General features: G+C 36.5%; 1 protein-coding gene across 1 annotated transcript in view; it reads left to right on the forward strand.

Moving 5' to 3' along the window:
* Positions 1-18970, forward strand: part of DNAH12 (dynein axonemal heavy chain 12) — a 299548-nt gene that overhangs the window by 79316 nt on the left and 201262 nt on the right. The window contains exons 18-20 of the mRNA XM_081284134.1: positions 2494-2679; positions 10475-10675; positions 14623-14817. Of these exons, the coding sequence (XP_081140260.1) occupies positions 2494-2679; positions 10475-10675; positions 14623-14817 (582 nt within the window). The remainder of the gene's footprint in view (positions 1-2493; positions 2680-10474; positions 10676-14622; positions 14818-18970) is intronic.

Below are 18970 nucleotides of genomic sequence, written 5' to 3' on the forward strand. Positions count from 1 at the left end.
TATTTTATCCCTTTAATTCCTCTTAAAGTTAAATGTATCATAAGTTTTATGTTTCAAATTCCTTTGCTTTTTTGTTTTAATCAAATTTGAATTTTTAATATATATATATGTGTTGTAGATGGACATAATACCTTTATTTTGTTTATTTATTTTTATATGGTGTGAGAATTGAACCCAGGGCCTTACACGTGCAAGGCAAGCACTCTACTGCTGAGCTCCAGCCCCAGCCCCAAATTTGAATTTAATAAATATGCCATCCATAAGCAGTTTTGTATAAATTGATTTTTTAAAAAATGGAACACTGTGTTTTTTCCCAGTATATACTAGGGGTTGAATTCAGAGCCTCACAGACATTAGGCAAGCACTGTACCACTGAGCTTCATCCTCAACTCTTTTTATTTTGAGGCAGTCTTTTGAGTTGCCCAGGTTGGCTTGAACTTGCTATTCTCCTGCCTTAGTCACCTGAGTAGCTGGGAATACAGGTATATATCACCATACTCAATTCAAAATTATATTTCCTTTCTTTTCAACTACTATAGAATATTTCTTACTTAATTTATTAATTTTCCTAGTCATATGGTATATTTCCTTTTTGCTATTATCAATACTTGTTTTCTTAGGCATTTTGTCACAGTAATGGAAAGCTGGTTAACACAGATGAGATCTCACTGTAATTTTAATTTGTGTTTCCCTGTTTATTAGTGATGTTAAGCACATTTTCATGTACCTATAATACTGTTAACTTATAGTCTTGTGTCCTAGTGTATATTGGCAAGAGTTTTTCTAAGAAAGGCATATGCCTAGTAGTGAGACTTCTGAATATTAAAATATATGGTTGTTCAGTTTTGTCAGAAAATTTCAAATTATTCCTCAGTTTAAATTCCTACCAGTCCCATATTCTCATATCATCAGATGTCATGATTTTTTGCTACTCTAGTAAATACAAAATTATGTTAATAAGGTTTTAATTTATATTTCCCTGATTTCTAATAAAATGTAACTTAGCTTCAAATTTTATTTATTAAACAAATTCTTATTGGTTGACAGTGATATAACTGGTAGTGTTCTGTGTGCTTCATTTAGACATACCAGTAAGAAGAACAAAAATTCCTACCACCATAGAATTTACATTCAATTTGACTTTCATATTTCTTCTTCTGCATAATCCTCAATTATACCTTTGGACTCCACTTGTGTGGTTGGTTGTTTCTGTTTTTATTGTTAATATTTTGGATTTTTATAATATATTCTGGACAATGACCTTTGTCACTTATGTGAATCTCTATCATTTAGATTTATTTGTATCTTATTATATTTATCTTTATTATTTAGATTTTCAATAACATTATTGATTAAAGTTATATGGTTTCTCCCAAATAGCTTTGCAGAGCTTTAATTTGATTATCCCAGTATACTTTATTTTGTTATTACTATTATAAATTGATCTTTTTATGTTTTTAGCTGTGACTAGTATGTAGAAATTTTATTTAATTTCTTTATGTTAATTTAATGTCCAGAAACTATACATAGACAGCAATCTGTGAAGCATAATGGTTTTGGTTTTTAATCCCCATATCTTTTATTTATGTAAATTTTTGGACTGGCTGAAACACTGAATACATGTTGATTAGAAGTAGTAACAATTGGTATGCTTATTTTGTACCTGATTTTAAGAAAAATGTTCTGTTGATATCAAGAATGACAAATGTGTTGTTGAATATATTATTTTTATTTTAAAAAAACTTTAAAATTTATATTATTTTAAGCAGTACTTAAAAGCAGATATTACAGAAAAATGTAAGATGATGGTTAAAAACTCTTGATCTCACTCAGAAGAAATTAAAACGTTGCTACATTTTGGCATTTTGATAAGGCTTTTTCCCCCTTCATGTGTGTGTGTGTGTGTGTGTGTGTGTGTGTGTGTGTTATATTTTAATATTGTAACATATGTTTCTACATATAGTATATATAACAACTTAAAATTTCTAAAATAATGCTATAGCTTTAGTTACTATACTTTTATCAGATAAATTTTTTAAAAATTTTCTTTGGTGAAGGAAGGCCCTTTATTTTATTCATTTATTTATACGTGGTGCTGAGAATCGAACCCAGGGCCTCACACTTGCCAAGTGAGTGCTCTACTGCTGAGCCACAATTCCAGCCCTTAACATATACATTTTTATAGAACATTTACCTCTCATTCTGTATAACTTTTATAATTTTCTTGGCTATTTTTACATGCTTATTTTCAGGTTAACTTTTAAAATAAATTTTTTATCTTTAAATGTAAAAGTGTATTTATTTCATCTGATGAACTTTAGAATCATTTTGTTAGTTTTCCTCTTCCTCAAAATGTAATTGAGACTTTAATTGTATTCCTGTAAATAGATTAAATAATTTGAAGAAATATATATTTCATACTATTAAGGGCTGTCTATAGAATATACGTGTATGGGAGTCAAATGACATTATTGTTTATATTTTTACCATTAGGAGTATATTCCTACTGTCTCCATTCTATGCAATCCAGGAATGAGAGCTCGTCACTGGAAACAGATGTCAGAAATTGTTGGCTATGACTTGACTCCAGACTCTGGAACAACATTGAGAAAAATTTTGAAATTAAACCTTACACCATACTTGGAAAAATTTGAAGTGATAAGTGCAGGAGCAAGCAAGGTAAATATCAAGATAAACTGAAATACTTTGATGAATTTGTAAATTGCATAATCATAACTTTCTTGTTATCCAATGTGTTTAGTACTGGATAGCAGTGGATAGAGATGAGGGCAAAAATGAGAGAACACTCTCTTTTCTGCACAAAGCATGTGCTTGCTGGTCTTGAATACAGATTAGAAATGGCTTTTTTGACGTCTTCCTGATTCATCCACATTCTAATATGGCTGGATAATAAGCTTGCATTGATAAATGATACATAATTATTCCATTAATTATGTATTAGGGGCTGGGGATGTGGCTTAAGTAGTAGCACGCTCACCTAGCATGCGTGAGGCACTGGGTTGGATTCTTGGCACCACATAAAAATAAAATAAAGATATTGTGTCCACCTAAAAAAAAAAAAAACCTAAAAAATAATTATTAAAAAAAAAAAAGAATCCTGGGGAGGGGATGGGGTTGTAGCTCAGTGGTAGAGCACTTGCTTAGTATGTATGAGGGAAGCACTGGGATTGATCCTCAGCACCACATAAAAATAAACAAATAAAACACAGGTTATAATAAAAGGAATCCTGGGGAGGTACATGTGTAACATAGGTGTGTGTGTGTGTGTGTGTGTGTGTGTGTGTGTTTCCTAGTAAAATAAATGGCCATAGAGATAGGGTTCTTGAAATACACAGAAAATCTTCAGACCTGGCCTACAGAAAGACTATGTTAGAGAAACTCCAGAAGGTATTTTATTCTGTTTTCCATTTAAATACTGACAGCAATAGTTTTTAGAGCAAAAAGTGAATTTTAAAGCTACATTCTTCTGACAAAATTTTGAATTATTATTATTATTATTTTAATTCTGTAATTATTTTATTTATTTTTTCTTTTTTTTACTTGGTTGTTCACAACATTACAAAGCTCTTGACATATCATATTTCATACATTAGATTGAAGTGGGTTATGAACTCCCAATTTTACCCCAAATGCAGATTGCAGAATCACGTCGGTTACACATCCACAATTTTACATAATGCCCTATTAGTAATTGTTGTATTCTGCTACCTTTCTTATCCCCTACTATCCCCCCTCCCCTCCCCTCCCTTCTTCTCTCCCTACCCCATCTACTGTAATTCATTTCTCTCCTTGTTTATTTTCCCATTCCCCTCACAACCTCTTATATGTAATTTTGTATAGCTATGAGGGTCTCCCTTCATTTCCATGCAATTTTCCTCTTCTCTCCCTTTCCCTCCCATCTCATGTCACTGATTAATGTTACTCTTTTCTTCCTACTCTTCCTCCCTGCTCTGTTCATAGTTGCTCTCATTATATCAAAGAAGACATTTGGTATTTGTTTTTTAGGGATTGGCTAGCTTTACTAAGCATAATCTGCTCTAGTGCCGTCCATTTCCCTGCAAATTCTATGATTTTGTCATTTTTTATTGCTGCATAGTACTCCATTGTGTATAGATGCCACATTTTTTTTATCCATTCCTCTATTGAGGGGCATCTGGATTGGTTCCACAGTCTAGCAATTGTGAATTGTGCTGCTATGAACATCGATGTGGCAGTATCCCTGTAGCATGCTCTTTTAAGGTCTTCAAGGAATAGTCCGAGAAGGGCAATAGCAGGGTCAAATGGTGGTTCCATTCCAAGCTTTCCCAGGAATCTCCAAACTGCTTTCCAAATTGGCCGCACCAATTTGCAGTCCCACCAGCAATGTACAAGTGTACCCTTTTCTCCACATCCTCGCCAGCACTTGTTGTTGTTTGACTTCATAGTGGCTGCCAATCTTACTGGAGTGAGATGGTATCTTAGGGTGGTTTTGATTTGCATTTCTCTGACTGCTAGAGATGGTGAGCATTTTTTCATGTACCTGTTGATTGATTGTATATCCTCCTCTGAGAAGTGTCTGTTCAGGTCCTTGGCCCATTTGTTGATTGGGTTATTTGTTATCTTATTGTCTAATTTTTTGAGTTCTTTGTATACTCTGGATATTAGGGCTCTATCTGAAGTGTGAGGAGTAAAGATTTGTTCCCATGATGTAGGCTCCCTATTTATCTCTTATTGTTTCTCTTGCTGAGAAAAAACTTTTCAGTTTAAGTAAGTCCTATTTGTTGATTCTTGTTATTAACTCTTGTGCTATGGGTGTCCTATTAAGGAATTTGGAGCCCGACCCCACAATATGTAGATCGGAGCCAACTTTTTCTTCTATCAGATGCAGAGTCTCTGATTTGATATCAAGCTCCTTGATCCATTTTGAGTTAACTTTTGAGCATGGCGAGAGAAAGGGATTCAGTTTCATTTTGTTGCATATGGATTTCCAGTTTTCCCAACACCATTTGTTGAAGATGCTATCCTTCCTCCATTGCATGCTTTTAGCCCCTTTATCAAATATAAGATAGTTGTAACTTTATGGATTAGTCTCTGTGTCCTCTATTCTGTACCATTGGTCCACCCGCCTGTTTTGGTACCAGTACCATGCTGGTTTTGTCACTATTGCTCTGTAATATAGTTTGAAATCTGGTATCGCTATACTGCCTGATTCACACTTCCTGCTTAGAATTGCTTTTGCTATTCTGGGTCTTTTATTTTTCCATATGAATTTCATGATTGCTTTATCTATTTCTACAAGAAATGCCGTTGGGATTTTGATTGGCATTGCATTAAACCTATAGAGAACTTTTGGTAATATAACCATTTTGATGATGTTAGTTCTGCCTATCCATGAACAGGGTATATTTTTCCATCTTCTAAGATCTTCTTCTACTTCTCTCTTTAGGGTTCTGTAGTTTTCATTGTATAAATCTTTCACCTCTTTTGTTAGGTTGATTCCCAAGTATTTTATTTCATTTTTTTGAGGATATTGTGAATGGAGTGTTTTTCTTCATTTCCATTTCAGAAGTTTTGTCGCTGATATACAGAAATGCCTTTGATTTATGCGTGTTGATTTTATATCCTGCCACTTTGCTGAATTCATTTATTAGTTCTAGTAGTTTCTTTGTAGACCCTTTTGGGTCTTCTAGGTATAGAATCATGTCTTCAGCAAATAGTGATAATTTAAGTTCTTCTTTTCCTATTTTTATGCCTTTAATTTCTTTTGTCTGTCTAATTGCTCTGGCTAGTATTTCAAGGACTAAATTAAATAGAAGTGGTGACAGAGGGCATCCCTGTCTTGTTCCAGATTTTAGAGGGAATGCCTTCAACTTTTGTCCATTCAGAATGATGCTAGCCTGAGGCTTAGCATAGATAGCTTTTACAATGTCAAGGTAAGTTCCTGTTATCCCTAGTTTTTCTAATGTTTTGAACATAAAGGGATGCTGTACTTTGTCGAATGCTTTCTCTGCGTCTATCGAGATGATCATATGGTTCTTATCTTTAAGTCTATTGATGTGGTGAATAACATTTATTGATTTCCGTATATTGAACCATCCTTGCATCCCAGGGATGAATCCTACTTGATCATGGTGCACAATTTTTTGATGTGTTTTTTTATTCGATTCACCAGAATTTTATTGAGGATTTTTGCATCTAGGTTCATCAGAGATATTGGTCTGTAGTTTTCTTTCTTTGAGGTGTCTTTGTCTGGTTGCAGAATCAGGGTGATGTTGGCCTCATAGAATGAATTTGGAAGAGCTCCCTCTTTTTCTATTTCCTGAAATAACTTGAAAAGTATTGGTATTAATTCTTCTTTAAAGGTTTTGTAAAACTCTGCTGTATACCCATCCGGTCCTGGGCTTTTCTTGGTTGGTAGTCTTTTGATTGCTTCTTCAATTTCATCCATTGATATTGGTCTGTTCAAATTGTGTGTATCCTCCTGACTCAGTCTGGGCAAATCATATGACTTAAGAAATTTATCGATGTCTTCACTATCTTCTATTTTATTGGAATATAGGTTTTCAAAATAATTTCTAATTGTCTTCTGTATTTCTGTAGCATCTGTTGTGATATTGCCTTTTTCATCCCGTATGTTAGTAATTTGAATTCTCTCTCTTCTTCTGTTCATTAGCATGGTTAAGGGTCTGTCGATCTTATTTATTTTTTCGAAGAACCAACTTTTAGTTTTGTTAATTTTTTCAATAGTTTCTTTTGTTTCAATTTCATTGATTTCCACTCTGATTTTAATTATTTCTTGCCTTCTGCTACATTTGCTGTTGTTTTGCTCTTCCTTTTCTAGGGCTTTGAGATGAAGTGTGAGCTCATTGATTTGTTGGGTTTTTCTTTTTTTGAGGAATGACCTCCAGGCAATGAATTTCCCTCTTAAAACTGCTTTCATTGTGTCCCATAGATTCCGATATGTTGTGTCTGTATTTTCATTTATCTCTAAGAATTTTTTGATTTCCTCATTTATGTCTTCTGTAACCCATTGATCATTCAGTAACATATTGTTCATTTTCCATGTGATGTAGGATTTTTCCTTCCTTCTTTTATCATTGATTTCCAGTTTCATTCCATTAGGATCAGATAAAATGCATGGTATTATCTCCACCCCTTTATATTTACTGAGGGTTGCCCTATGGCATAATATATGGTCTATTTTTGAGAAGGATCCATGTGCTGCTGAGAAAAAAGTATATCCACTTGATGATGGTTGATATATTCTATATATGTCAGTTAAGTCTAGGTTATTGATTGTGATATTGAGTTCTATAGTTTCTTTATTCAACTTTTGTTTGGAGGATCTGTCCAATGGTGAGAGAGGTGTGTTGAAGTCATCCAGAATTATTGTGTTGTGGCCTATTTGATTCTTGAACTTGAGGAGAATTTGTTTTATGAACGTCGCAGCACCATTATTTGGTGCATAAATATTGATAATTGTTATGTCTTGTTGGTGAATGGTTCCTTTTAACAGTATATAATGTCCTTCCTTATCCCTTTTGATTAACTTAGTCTTGAAGTCTATTTTATTCGATATGAGGATGGCCAAACCTGCTTGCTTACGAGGACCGTGTGCGTGGTATATTTTTTCCCATCCTTTCACCTTCAGGCTGTGTATGTCTTTTCCAATCAGATGTGTCTCCTGGAGGCAACATATTGTTGGATTTGTTTTTTTAATCCATGTTACCAGCCTATGTCGCTTTATTGGAGAGTTGAAGCCATTAACATTTAGAGTTACTATTGATATATGGTTTGTACTTCCAGCCATGTTTGATTATTTATCCTTTTTTTAAAAAATTTAGTTTGTTTCTCCATTATTATCTTTCTCCTTCCCCTCTGTCTTTACCGAGGCACTTCCCACTGATGGTTTTGGTTATTGTTTTTCATTTCTTCCTCGTGTAGGGTTTTGCTCAAGACGCTTTGCAATGCTGGTTTTCTGGCTGCAAATTCTTTTAACTTTTGTTTATCATGAAAGATTTTTATTTCGTTGTCATACCTGAAGCTTAATTTTGCTGGATACAGAATTCTTGGTTGGCATCCATTGTCTTTCAGTGTTTGAAATACATTGTTCCATGACCTTCTTGCTTTCAGCGTCTGTGATGAAAAATCCATTGTTAACCTTATTGGTTTACCCCTGAATGTAATCTGTCTCCTTTCTCTTGTAGCTTTTAATATTTTCTCTGTGTTCTGTATATTGGATTTCTTCATAACAATGTGTCTTGGCGTTATTCTACTGTGATTTGTGTGCTTGATGTCCTGTATGCATCTTCAATTTGTATATCTGTTTCCTTTTTTATTTCTGGAAAGTTTTTTGTAATTATTTCATTCAGCAGGTTACTCATTCCCTTGGTTTGAATATCTGTACCTTCCTCTATCGCGATGACTCTTAAGTTTGGTTTTTTTATGTTATCCCATAACTCTTGGATGTTTTTCTCGTGATTTTTTACCAGCCTTTCTGAGTTGGCTAGACTCTTTTCAAGATGATATATTTTGTCTTCATTATCTGACGTTCTGGCTTCTACTTGCTCCACTCTGTTAGTGATACTCTCAATTGAGTTTTTAATTTGGTTTATCGTTTCCTTCATTTCTAGAATTATTGTTTGATTTCTTTTTTATAATCTCTATCTCCTGATAAAGATGCTTAACTTCTTCTTTTATCTGTTTATGTAATTCATTCTCAATGTGTTCTTTCGCTGCTTGAATTTGCTGTCTTGTATCCTCTTTAAGGTTCCTTTCCATCTGTCTGAGGTATTCCTTGAGTTCTTTATATGACCATTTTTCTGATGACTCTAGGTCCTCCTGAATATTTAGGCTGTCCTGCATTGTTTGTACTCCTTTTCTTCCTTGCTTTTTTATGCTGCTCATGTTACTTCTTGTTCTGTTTGACTGCTGAGTTACTGTTTACTCCTATAAATTTATTTGATGCTTGGGAGAAAAGATATTAGAAGGGAAGGGAAGAAGTCACTAAAGAGAATGAAAGTAAGCAGGTAGAATTCAAGGAAGGGGGAATAAGAAAATTGAAAGAAATGAAAAGACAAAAGAAGAAAAAAAACAGGAAATAAAAAAAGAAAAAAAAATAATAAAAAAAATTAAAATAAAAAGAGAAGAAAAAAATTTAAAAAAAAATTTTAAAAAAACAAGAAAGAAAAATGAAAATGAAAGAAAAAACCCAAATCAAAAAAAAAAAAACTAATAAATGCAGTCTCAGAGTTTGATTATCTTCTCTTCCAGTAGGTGGCGCTGTGCCCACCAGGCCACGTTTTCCTGTCAATACGCGGGAACCAATCACTGTGCAGCAGCTCCTCCTCCCAGACTGGGCGAGTCTCCAATCCTGAGTACCTAGGGCCTCTTCTTGTGTCTAGTCACTTCCCCACTTTCCCTCTAGCCAGGCCCCTCTCACGGGTGATGCTCACCTCAATACTGGCTACACGCCAGGTCTGCTGCTCCCGGGAGCCCTGTTTTCATGAACCACTGGGCACACTCTCCCAGTTTGCCATTCCCTCAGACCTTATGTTTGTAGAGCTTGGGGCTGAGAATCCTCAGTGAATTTTACTTGCCCTCCGGTAGCCACGCCCCGTAGCTGGTGCAAGAGACCTCAGTTGTCAGCACTGGTGGGAGCGGTAGCCGGGAGTTCTGCGTCACGGGTCCCGCGCCACGTCTGATTCCCTCGGTCTGGCTATCGCACTCACGGGAGAGCTGGGAGGGGCCCTTACGGGAGAGCTGGGAGGGGCCCTTAAGGTTTCCCCGATGTGTGGAGAGGGAAGGCTAGGGAATTACACACCTGTAGCCGCAGGTTTCAATGAGGTTATCTCCTCCACCGCATTCTGGTGACGTCAGTTCTCTGCCATGGTGGTGTCTCTTGCAAATGGCGACAGTTCGTTTCCCTTTGCCGGGTGACCAATGGAACGGGTGGATCCTTACTGTCTCTCCCAAGCCCTGTTTCAAACGTGTGGCCACTACCTATGAAGGCTCGGTTGGCATTTACCTCCGTAGGAACAGAAGGGCCGACCAGTTGTTTCAGCCGGATGGATTAGTGCTGAGTCACAGCTGTTTGTCTGTGGGAAGCAGTGGAACGGGAGCTTGAATTCAGCTGATCCGGGCTCAGTGTGTGTTCTGAGATGCCCAGACTGTTTGCCCCAGATCCACATCAGCTCAGCATTGCCTAGTGATCCTGAGCAAACAGAATTTAGATTGTTTACGACTCCCTATGCCTGCACAGCTGAAGAGGTCAGAGACTTGATCTCTCCGCACCCGCCGCCATGTTGGAATAGCAAAATTTTGAATTATTAAAAAAAAAAACTTGCTAACAAAAAATTATTATGTTACAGAAAATGCTAGTGTAATGCAGCAAGTTGCTTACTGAATCACATGGGAAAAGGCAATATAATAAATAAGACCCTCTTTTCACCAAACCATTATTTCTCTCTTTTAGGAATTTTCCTTAGAGAAAGCCATGAATAACATGATAGGAACTTGGGATGATATTGCTTTTCATATAAGTCTGTATCGAGATACTGGAGTCTGTATTCTTTCTTCAGTGGATGAGATTCAGGCAATCCTTGATGATCAGATTATAAAAACTCAGACAATGAGAGGCTCACCTTTTATCAAACCATTTGAAAAAGAGATCAAGGTATGTTACATATGCAGTTTTATTACATATGTGCTGTCAAGTAAACAAGTCCATTTGTTGAATGTTCAATTCACTGTGCATTTCCTCCTGTTTTCTGTCCCTCCTACCTCCCTCTTGATCTCCTTTTTCTTCTCTACTGATCTTCCCAACACCTGAGGCACCCACCCCAACAAATTTTCCCCTTATTTTGCTCTAGCTTCCACTTATGAGAGAAAACATTTGACTCTTGATTTTTCTGAATTTGCCTTATTTAATTTAGCATAATGGTTTCCATTTCTATCCATTCACTAGCAAATGTCATAATTTTATTCTTTTTGCCTGAGTAAAACTCTTAATTCATTCATCTACTGAGAGTTGCCTGGGTTGGTTTCATAATTTGATTATTGTGAATTGTGGTGCTGTAATCATTGAAGTGGTCATGTCACTATGCTGTATGCTGATTTTAAAATCAGTATGCTGATTTTAGCTCTTTTGTATAAATACCAAGGAATGGGACAGCTGGGTCTTATAGTGGTTCCATTCTTAATTTTTTTAACCTTTATTTATTTTGGTGCTGGGGAGGAACCCAGGGCCTCTCACATGCTAGGCAAGCGTTCTACCACTGAGCCACAATCCCAGCCCCCATTCTTAATTTTTTGAGGCATCTCCATAATGCTTTCTGGAGTAGTTGTACTAACTTACAGTCCCACCAACAGTGTCTGCCCACTTCCTCACCAACATATTTTTTAAATTTTTTTTTTGTTATAGAAGGACATAATACCTTTATTTTATTTATTTATATGTGGTGCTGAGGATCAAACCCAATGCCTCATACGTGAGACGTGAGTGCTTTACCACTGAGCCACAACCCCAGCCTCCTCACCAACAATTATTATTATTTGTATTCTTGATCGTTGCAATTCTGAGTGGAGAGAGATGAAATATTAGTGTGGTTTTGATTTGCATTTTCCTGATTGCTAGAGGAGTTGAACATTTTTTGTATATTTGTCATTTGTGTTTCTTCTTTTGAGAAATGTCTGTTTAGTTATTTTGCCCATTTATTAGGTTATTTGTGTTTTGGTGTTAAGTTTTTTGAGTTCTTTATATATGCTGGATATTAATCTCCCGTCAGAGGAATAGTAGGCAAAGATTTCCCCCCATTCTGTAGTCTCTCTCTTCATGCTCTTTTTTCCTTCACATTCCACTTATTGACTCTTGGTTTTATTACTTGAGCTTTAGGGCTCTTGTTTGAGGAAGTTAGTGCTTGCACCAGTATGATGGAGTGTTGGTCCTATGTTTTTTTTTTTCCCTAGCAATTGCAAAGTTTATGGTCTAATTCCTAAGACTTTGATTCACTTTGATTTGACTTTGTGCAGCGTAAAAGATAGGGATGTAGTTTTATTCTTCTATATATTGAAATTAATCAGTATAATTATATTTTATTTTACATTTTTCCATCCTGCAAGATTATGTGGAGAGGGAGTGTAGGTATGTACAATGTATATTTTATGTGTATATATTTGTACACACACACACATATAATTGTACTTTCATTTTAATTCCTTTCTTCTTCACCTGCTTATGATTTAGCCTTGGTTTGACTTAGATGGGGTATAATTATATGTGGATTTGAGCTTTTTAAAAATTTTGTTTTTAAATGTTGATAGACCTTTATTTTATTCATTTATGTATATGCGGTGCTGAAAATCGACCACAGTACCCCACACATACTAGTTATTGAGCCACAACCCCAGCTCCAAATTTGAGTTGCTTTGATCTGACATTTGTTTGTTCATATCTTAGTTTTTGTCCCTCATATTGCCCCTTATTTGCTCTCTTCCCCCAATAGTATCCAATTTTCCTGTTTCTTCTTCCTCTCTTTTGGTTTTTAGTACTTTTAAAAACTCCTTCTCCTTTATATTTGTCATCTTCTACCTACCTCCTGCCTATCCTCTGTTTATTTTTTAAGGAGGTAATGTATTTTTTAAATTTTTTAGTTTTAGATGAGCACAATATCTTAATTTTATTTATATATTTTTATGTGGTGATTAGGATTGAACCAGTGCCTAACACATTTGGCAAGTGCTCTACCACTAAGCTACAACCACAGCCCCACCTCTGTTCATTTCTTAAATATTTCAAATCTGTGTGCCATATATTGATTTGGCACATTTACATTTATTAACCAATTTAATTCATATAGCAGACCTCTAAAGTAGATACTTTGGTTATCTGTATAAGTAGAGAAGGAAACCAAGGAATAGAAGGTTGGATAATTTGTCTACATTCACTTAGCTAATAAATGACAGAGTGATTCAAACCGAGGCAATCTTTTATGTTATTTAAAAATTTTTTTTAGTTGTAAATGGACACAATACCTGTATTTTATTTATTTAATTGTATCTGATGCTGACGATTGAATCCAGTGCTTCACACGTTAGTTAAGCGCTTAGCACAAGCCACAACCCCAGGCCTCTATTGTGTTTTTTACCAGCAATAACTTTTATTTATTTATTTATCTATTTATTTTTGATACCAGGAATTGAACCCAGGGGTGCTTAACCACTGATCAACATCCTCAACCCTTTATTATATTTTATGAGTGGCAGGATCTGGTTGAGTTGCTTATAGCCTTGATAAGTTGCTGAGGTTGGGTTTGAACCTCAGCCTCATCCTCCCAAACCATTGGGATTATAGTTGATTTTATTTTAATTGAAAAATAATAACTTTGTGGTACATTGATGTTTTGAAGTATGTTTACAATACGTAACATTTAATTTGAACATCAGTAGTGTTTTGTAGAAGATCTTGGCCATTATCTGGAAGCAACAAAGTGTAGTGGTCTTCTCAGAGGACATAAATTTGGGTATTTTCACATGAATCAGATTCATCTAGCCTTTCCTGATTAGATAGTATGTCTTTTGTGGAAAATTATTATTATTATCTGTTTTTATTTTTTTTTTTTGCAGTACTAGGGATTGAATCCAGGGACTCCTAACCCTGAGCTATATCCTCAGTGTGGAAAGTTATTATTTGTCTAACAAGGGGAATTTAGAAGACATTTAAAAGTTCTGCTAGAATTTTTTTTAAAGAGAGAGATGAGGCCTAATTTCTTGACATATAGGACTTTAGGTCATATTTTAAGAACTAAAAAGAGTTATATGAATTATTTTCAATTAATGAAATAACTTGTTAAGTATAAGCAACCTGTGAGATCAAGGAAATTTATTTTACCTTTTTTTTTCAATGTCATTTCATTTCTCTCCAAATTGTGTTGATGTAGAGCAGGATTCCTCACCCTGGTGCTGTTCATATTTTGGGCTGAGTAATAATTCTTTGTTATGGCCTGTGTGTTGTAGGACATTTAACATTATTTCTAGCCTCTACCCACTATATATTACTACCATCCTTTCACTGTCATTTGTGACAACTGAAAATTTTTTTTAGACATTGTCAAATATTCCCTGGTGGGGCTGGGGATGTGGCTCAAGCAGTAGCACGCTCGCCTGGCATGCGTGCGGCCCGGGTTCGATCTTCAGCACCACATACAAACTAAGATGTTGTGTCCGCCAAATACTAAAAAATAAATATTAAAATTCTCTCTCTCTCTCCCACTCTCTCCCTCTCTCTTAAAAAAAATATTCCCTGGTGTGGAAGACAAATGGATTATGATTGACAACCACTAATATAGAGCAGGTTACATCCTTTTTGGACTTGGGGTTTTTCTAAAGGTTAGGAAACTGGTTTAATAACTTTATAGTCATTTCCAAATGTGAGTTTCAATGCTTTAGAAAAAACCCTCACGCTTCCTAGAGTTTTTCTAAGCCTATGTAAGATACCCAGAGCAATCTTTAGTTGTAAACTATTTTCCATTGATTAAAAAAACATTAAATTTTAAATAAATTTGTCTTATAATCTAGAGCATTTATTTAATAACTGGAATTTAGTACAGTATGCTTTTCATTAAGGCTTGGGAGGACCGTCTGATCCGAATACAAGAAACAATTGATGAATGGTTAAAAGTACAAGCTCAATGGCTTTATCTGGAGCCTATCTTTTGTTCTGAGGATATCATGCAACAGATGCCAGAAGAAGGACGTCAGTTTCAGACAGTAGACAGACATTGGAGGGATATTATGAAATTTTGTGCAAAAGATCCAAAGGTGAAGTGTTTGTTTTCACTCTTATAATAGGTGAACCAATCTTTCCTTCTTTTCTTCGTTTATTTATTTATTTTTCAGTACTGGGGATTGAACCAAGGGCCTCAAGCCTAGTAGGCTAGCAATCTACCACTGAGTCACATATGCATTCCTGAACCTTTATTTTTGGATATTAAAGAAAACATTAACTTTTTTTCTGATTACAGAAGTAAATCCTATGCAGTATATACAAATTAGTTCAGAAAATGTAAAAATGTATGAAAGTTTTAGTAATTTAGCTTTTCAATTCATAAAATACACTAACTTATAGCTCTTTACTATTTAGTGGAGCTGCTTCAAATGGACATTTAATTTACTTGACTATATAAAATCACCATTTCTCTCCTAACAAAATAAATAGGTAAATAAAATGGAGAAGTCAGTAAAGAATAGTTGATTGGTAAAGGTGATTCTCTGTATGCTCAAAAATGTTGGAGAAAAAAGAATCTGCTCAGTTGGTCTCAATTCATATGTATCTTTCCTAGTGAGGAAAATACCTTGTGTCTATTTTTAATACTGAAAACAGACTATTTTTCAGACACATAGTAACCACAGATCATGATATACATTTATTTTTAAATCTGGCATTCAACTTACATAACAATTTATTTCACTTCTAGACTTATTGAGAGTCAATAGTATGCTGAAATTTATAAGTTTCAGAAATTTTGTCTTACCTGTTGATTTTTAAGCTTTGTGATATATGAGTGCTTGTAAATCAGAGGGTGACAATTTTTTTCTGCAAAGGGCCAGATAGTAAATATTTTAGGCATTGTGAGATATATGGTCATTTTTGCAGTGACTCAATTCTGCTGTCATTATAGTGAGAGAATGGCCAGAAATAATATGTAAATGAATGGATTGTCTGTGACAAAATAAAACTTTGCTTCTGGACACTGATATTTTTATATATCATGACAAAATCTTCTGATTTTTTTAACCTTCTAAAAGTATAAGAATAATTCTTAATTCATGAACCATATAAAACTCGCATCAAGCTAAATTTGGCTAGTGGGATATAGTTTATCATTTCCTGCGGTAAATCATGTTTATAGTTGAAGGCTATAAAAGTAAAAATTAAAATATACTCTTTCTACAGCATTCAGAAGAATGTAGGTGAAGTGAAAATATGCATGTGAACCATAATTTCTCATTTGTAATTAATATCCTTGATAAGAATAATTATGATCTATTGAATTTTAATAGTTTTTATATTACAAAACATTTCACTGAAGAGATACAAGATGGCAAGCTACAGGGAGGCTATATTCCTTGTTACTCTGTGCCTCAGAATTCAAGCAGAGGAAATAATGTTTCTCTGAGAGGCAGCTATCACTGCCCACCAACCTTCTGCTTTTTACCTGCCATTTGTCCACTCTGATTGCCCACTGTCTGCCAGCATATCACCTGCTTTTTGAGTGCAGATCACTTGCTGACGGCCCCCTATCATCCACCATTTGCCTGTTTGCCCACCTCTTGCCTGCCTATTGCTTGCCTTTCACCTACCCATTGCCTACTGCTTAATGTCCACCTGCTGATTGCCTGCTGTTAGCCTGCAAATTGCCCACAGACTACCAGGGGATTGCCTGCTGCCTGCTGTTCCCTGGAAATACATTGTCACAGTACCCACAGTAAGCTACTGGAAACCTTCAGGGACACTATAAGACTACAGTTAAGAAACCGTATTGCCTCAGATCCATACCGCTAGATAGGAAAACACACAAACAACATGAAAAAACAAGGGAACAAAGTGCCTCAAACAAACCAAAATGTTCCAACAACAGAATCCATAGACAATATAATAGAAGAAATGTCAGAGAAAGAGTTTAGAAGTTTCATAGTTAGACTAATCTTTGAAATAAGGGATGGTATTTGAGAGAAAATACAGGAAGTGAATGATCACTTCAGTAAAGAGACTGAGATTATAAAAAGGAATCAAGCAGAAATCCTTGGAATGAAGGAAACAATAAACCAAAATTAAAATTCAATGGAAGATATCAGCAGACTAGACTACTTAGAAGACAAAATCTCAGGCAATGAAGACAAAATATATACTCTTGAAAATAAAGTCAGCCTCACAGAGAAGATGGTAAAAAATATGAACAGAATTTCCAAGAAATATGGGATAACATGAAAAGGCCAAATTTAAGATTTGCCAAAATAGAGGAAGGCATGGAGATACAAACCAAAGGAATGCACAATCTTTTCAAATGACATAGTATCAGAAAATTTCCCTAAAGAATGAAATGGAAAATCAACTACAAGAGGCTTATAGGACTTACAGGACCCCAAATGTACAAAATTACAACAGACCCACACCAAGGCACATTATAATGGGATGTCTAACATATAGAATAAGGATAGAATTTTAAAGGCTGTGAGAGAAAAAAAGTCATATAACACATGGGAAAACCAATTTGGATTTCAGCTGATTTCTCAACCCAAACTCTGAAAGCCAGGAGGTCTTGGAATAACATATATTGAGCTTTGAAAGAAAATGGATGCCAATTGAGAATTGTATATCTAGCAAAATTAAGCTTCAGATTTGATGACAAAATAAAAAACGTCCATGATAAACAAAAATTAAAAGAATTCACAGCTAGAAAGCCTGCACTACAGAACATACTCAGCAAAATACTCTATGAGAAGTAATTGAAAAAGAAAATAAAAACAATGAAAACCAGCAAAGGGAGGAACTACCACTAAAGGAAAGGACAATCAAAGGAGAAACCAAGTGAAGTTAAAAATAAAAAATAAACCCAAGTGACCAGGAATACAAATTATATCTCAGTAATAACCCTGAATGTCAATGGCCTAAACTCATCAATAAAAAGACATAGACTGGCGATTGGATTTTTAAAAAAGACCCAACAATATGCTGTCTAAAAGAGACGTGCCTTCAAGGAAATATTGGACTGAACGTGAAAGGTTGGGAAAAAGTGTATTACATGAACTGTGTAAATAAGCAGGAGTTTCTATCATATCAGATAAAGTGGACTTCAAGTCAAAGTTAGAACGATAGCTAGGAAGATGGCGGTGGGAAGGGAGTGAGCCGCCCCGTGCTCCGCGCCGCCGCGCCCGCAGCGTGGGTTGCCGCTTCTTAAAAGAAAAAGTAGAGATCATTAAAGGAGATCTGTCGACAAAGACTAAGCACCGTGTCAAGAAAGGGGCCTAGGTGGAGTGAGTCCGTCACGACTCCAGCGCGAGCGTAAGGCTGCAGTCCCCGAGCCGCCCGGCTCTCTCGGCCCCTTTTCCCCCTCCTCTCTGCCTTTCCGCCTCGCTTCTGTCCCGCCGTCTCTCCTCCTGAGCTCGCTCTCTGAATCTCAATCTTAATTTCTTTCCCCCGCCCTGCCCACTCTCTCACGTGCCCAGTCACCTGGCCAGCGCGGGCCCCGCGGCGCCGCCTCTCCTCCCCCAGCCCGCACCCCCTCCCCGGGCGTCCCGAGGGCTGCAGCTCGGCCGCTGCCACCGCCGCCGCCGCTTCCTGCGGAGCTCGTTAGAGAAGACTCTTCACCGCGCGAGTGAGCCGCCGACCCGCCGAGCAAAATGGAACAGCTGATGAGTGACAATTTAAAATCTAAGGGATCCAACATGGCGGCGGGCGCGGAGAGATCAAGTCTCTGACCCCTTCAGCTGCGCGGGCATAGGGAGACGTAAACTGTCTAAATGCTGTTTTCTTAGGATCACTAGGCAATGCTGAGCTGACGTGGATCTGGGGCTAACAGTCTGGGCCTCTCGGAACACACCGAGCCCGGATCGGCTGCATTCAAACTCCAGTTCGCCTGCTTCTCGTGACTCAGCACTAACGATCCCGCTGAAATAACTGGTCGGCCCTCCTGAACTTACAGAGGTAAAAAGCCAACCGAGCCTTCATAGGCAGTGGCCACAGGATTGAAACAGGGCTTGGGAGAGACAGTCAGGACCCCTCGTTGCATTGGTCACCCGGCAAAGGGAACGAACGGTCACCATTTGCATGGGATACCACCATGACAGAGAACTGACGTCACGGACGGAGGAGATAACTTCATTGAAACCAGCGGCGACAGGTGTGTAATCCCCTAGCCATCCCTCTCCACACAGCGGGGAAACCTTAAGGGCACCTCCCAGCTCTCCTGTG

This window comes from Spermophilus citellus (assembly GCF_964194105.1).
Source record: "Spermophilus citellus genome assembly, chromosome: 3".
Lineage (NCBI taxonomy): Eukaryota > Metazoa > Chordata > Mammalia > Rodentia > Sciuridae > Spermophilus > Spermophilus citellus.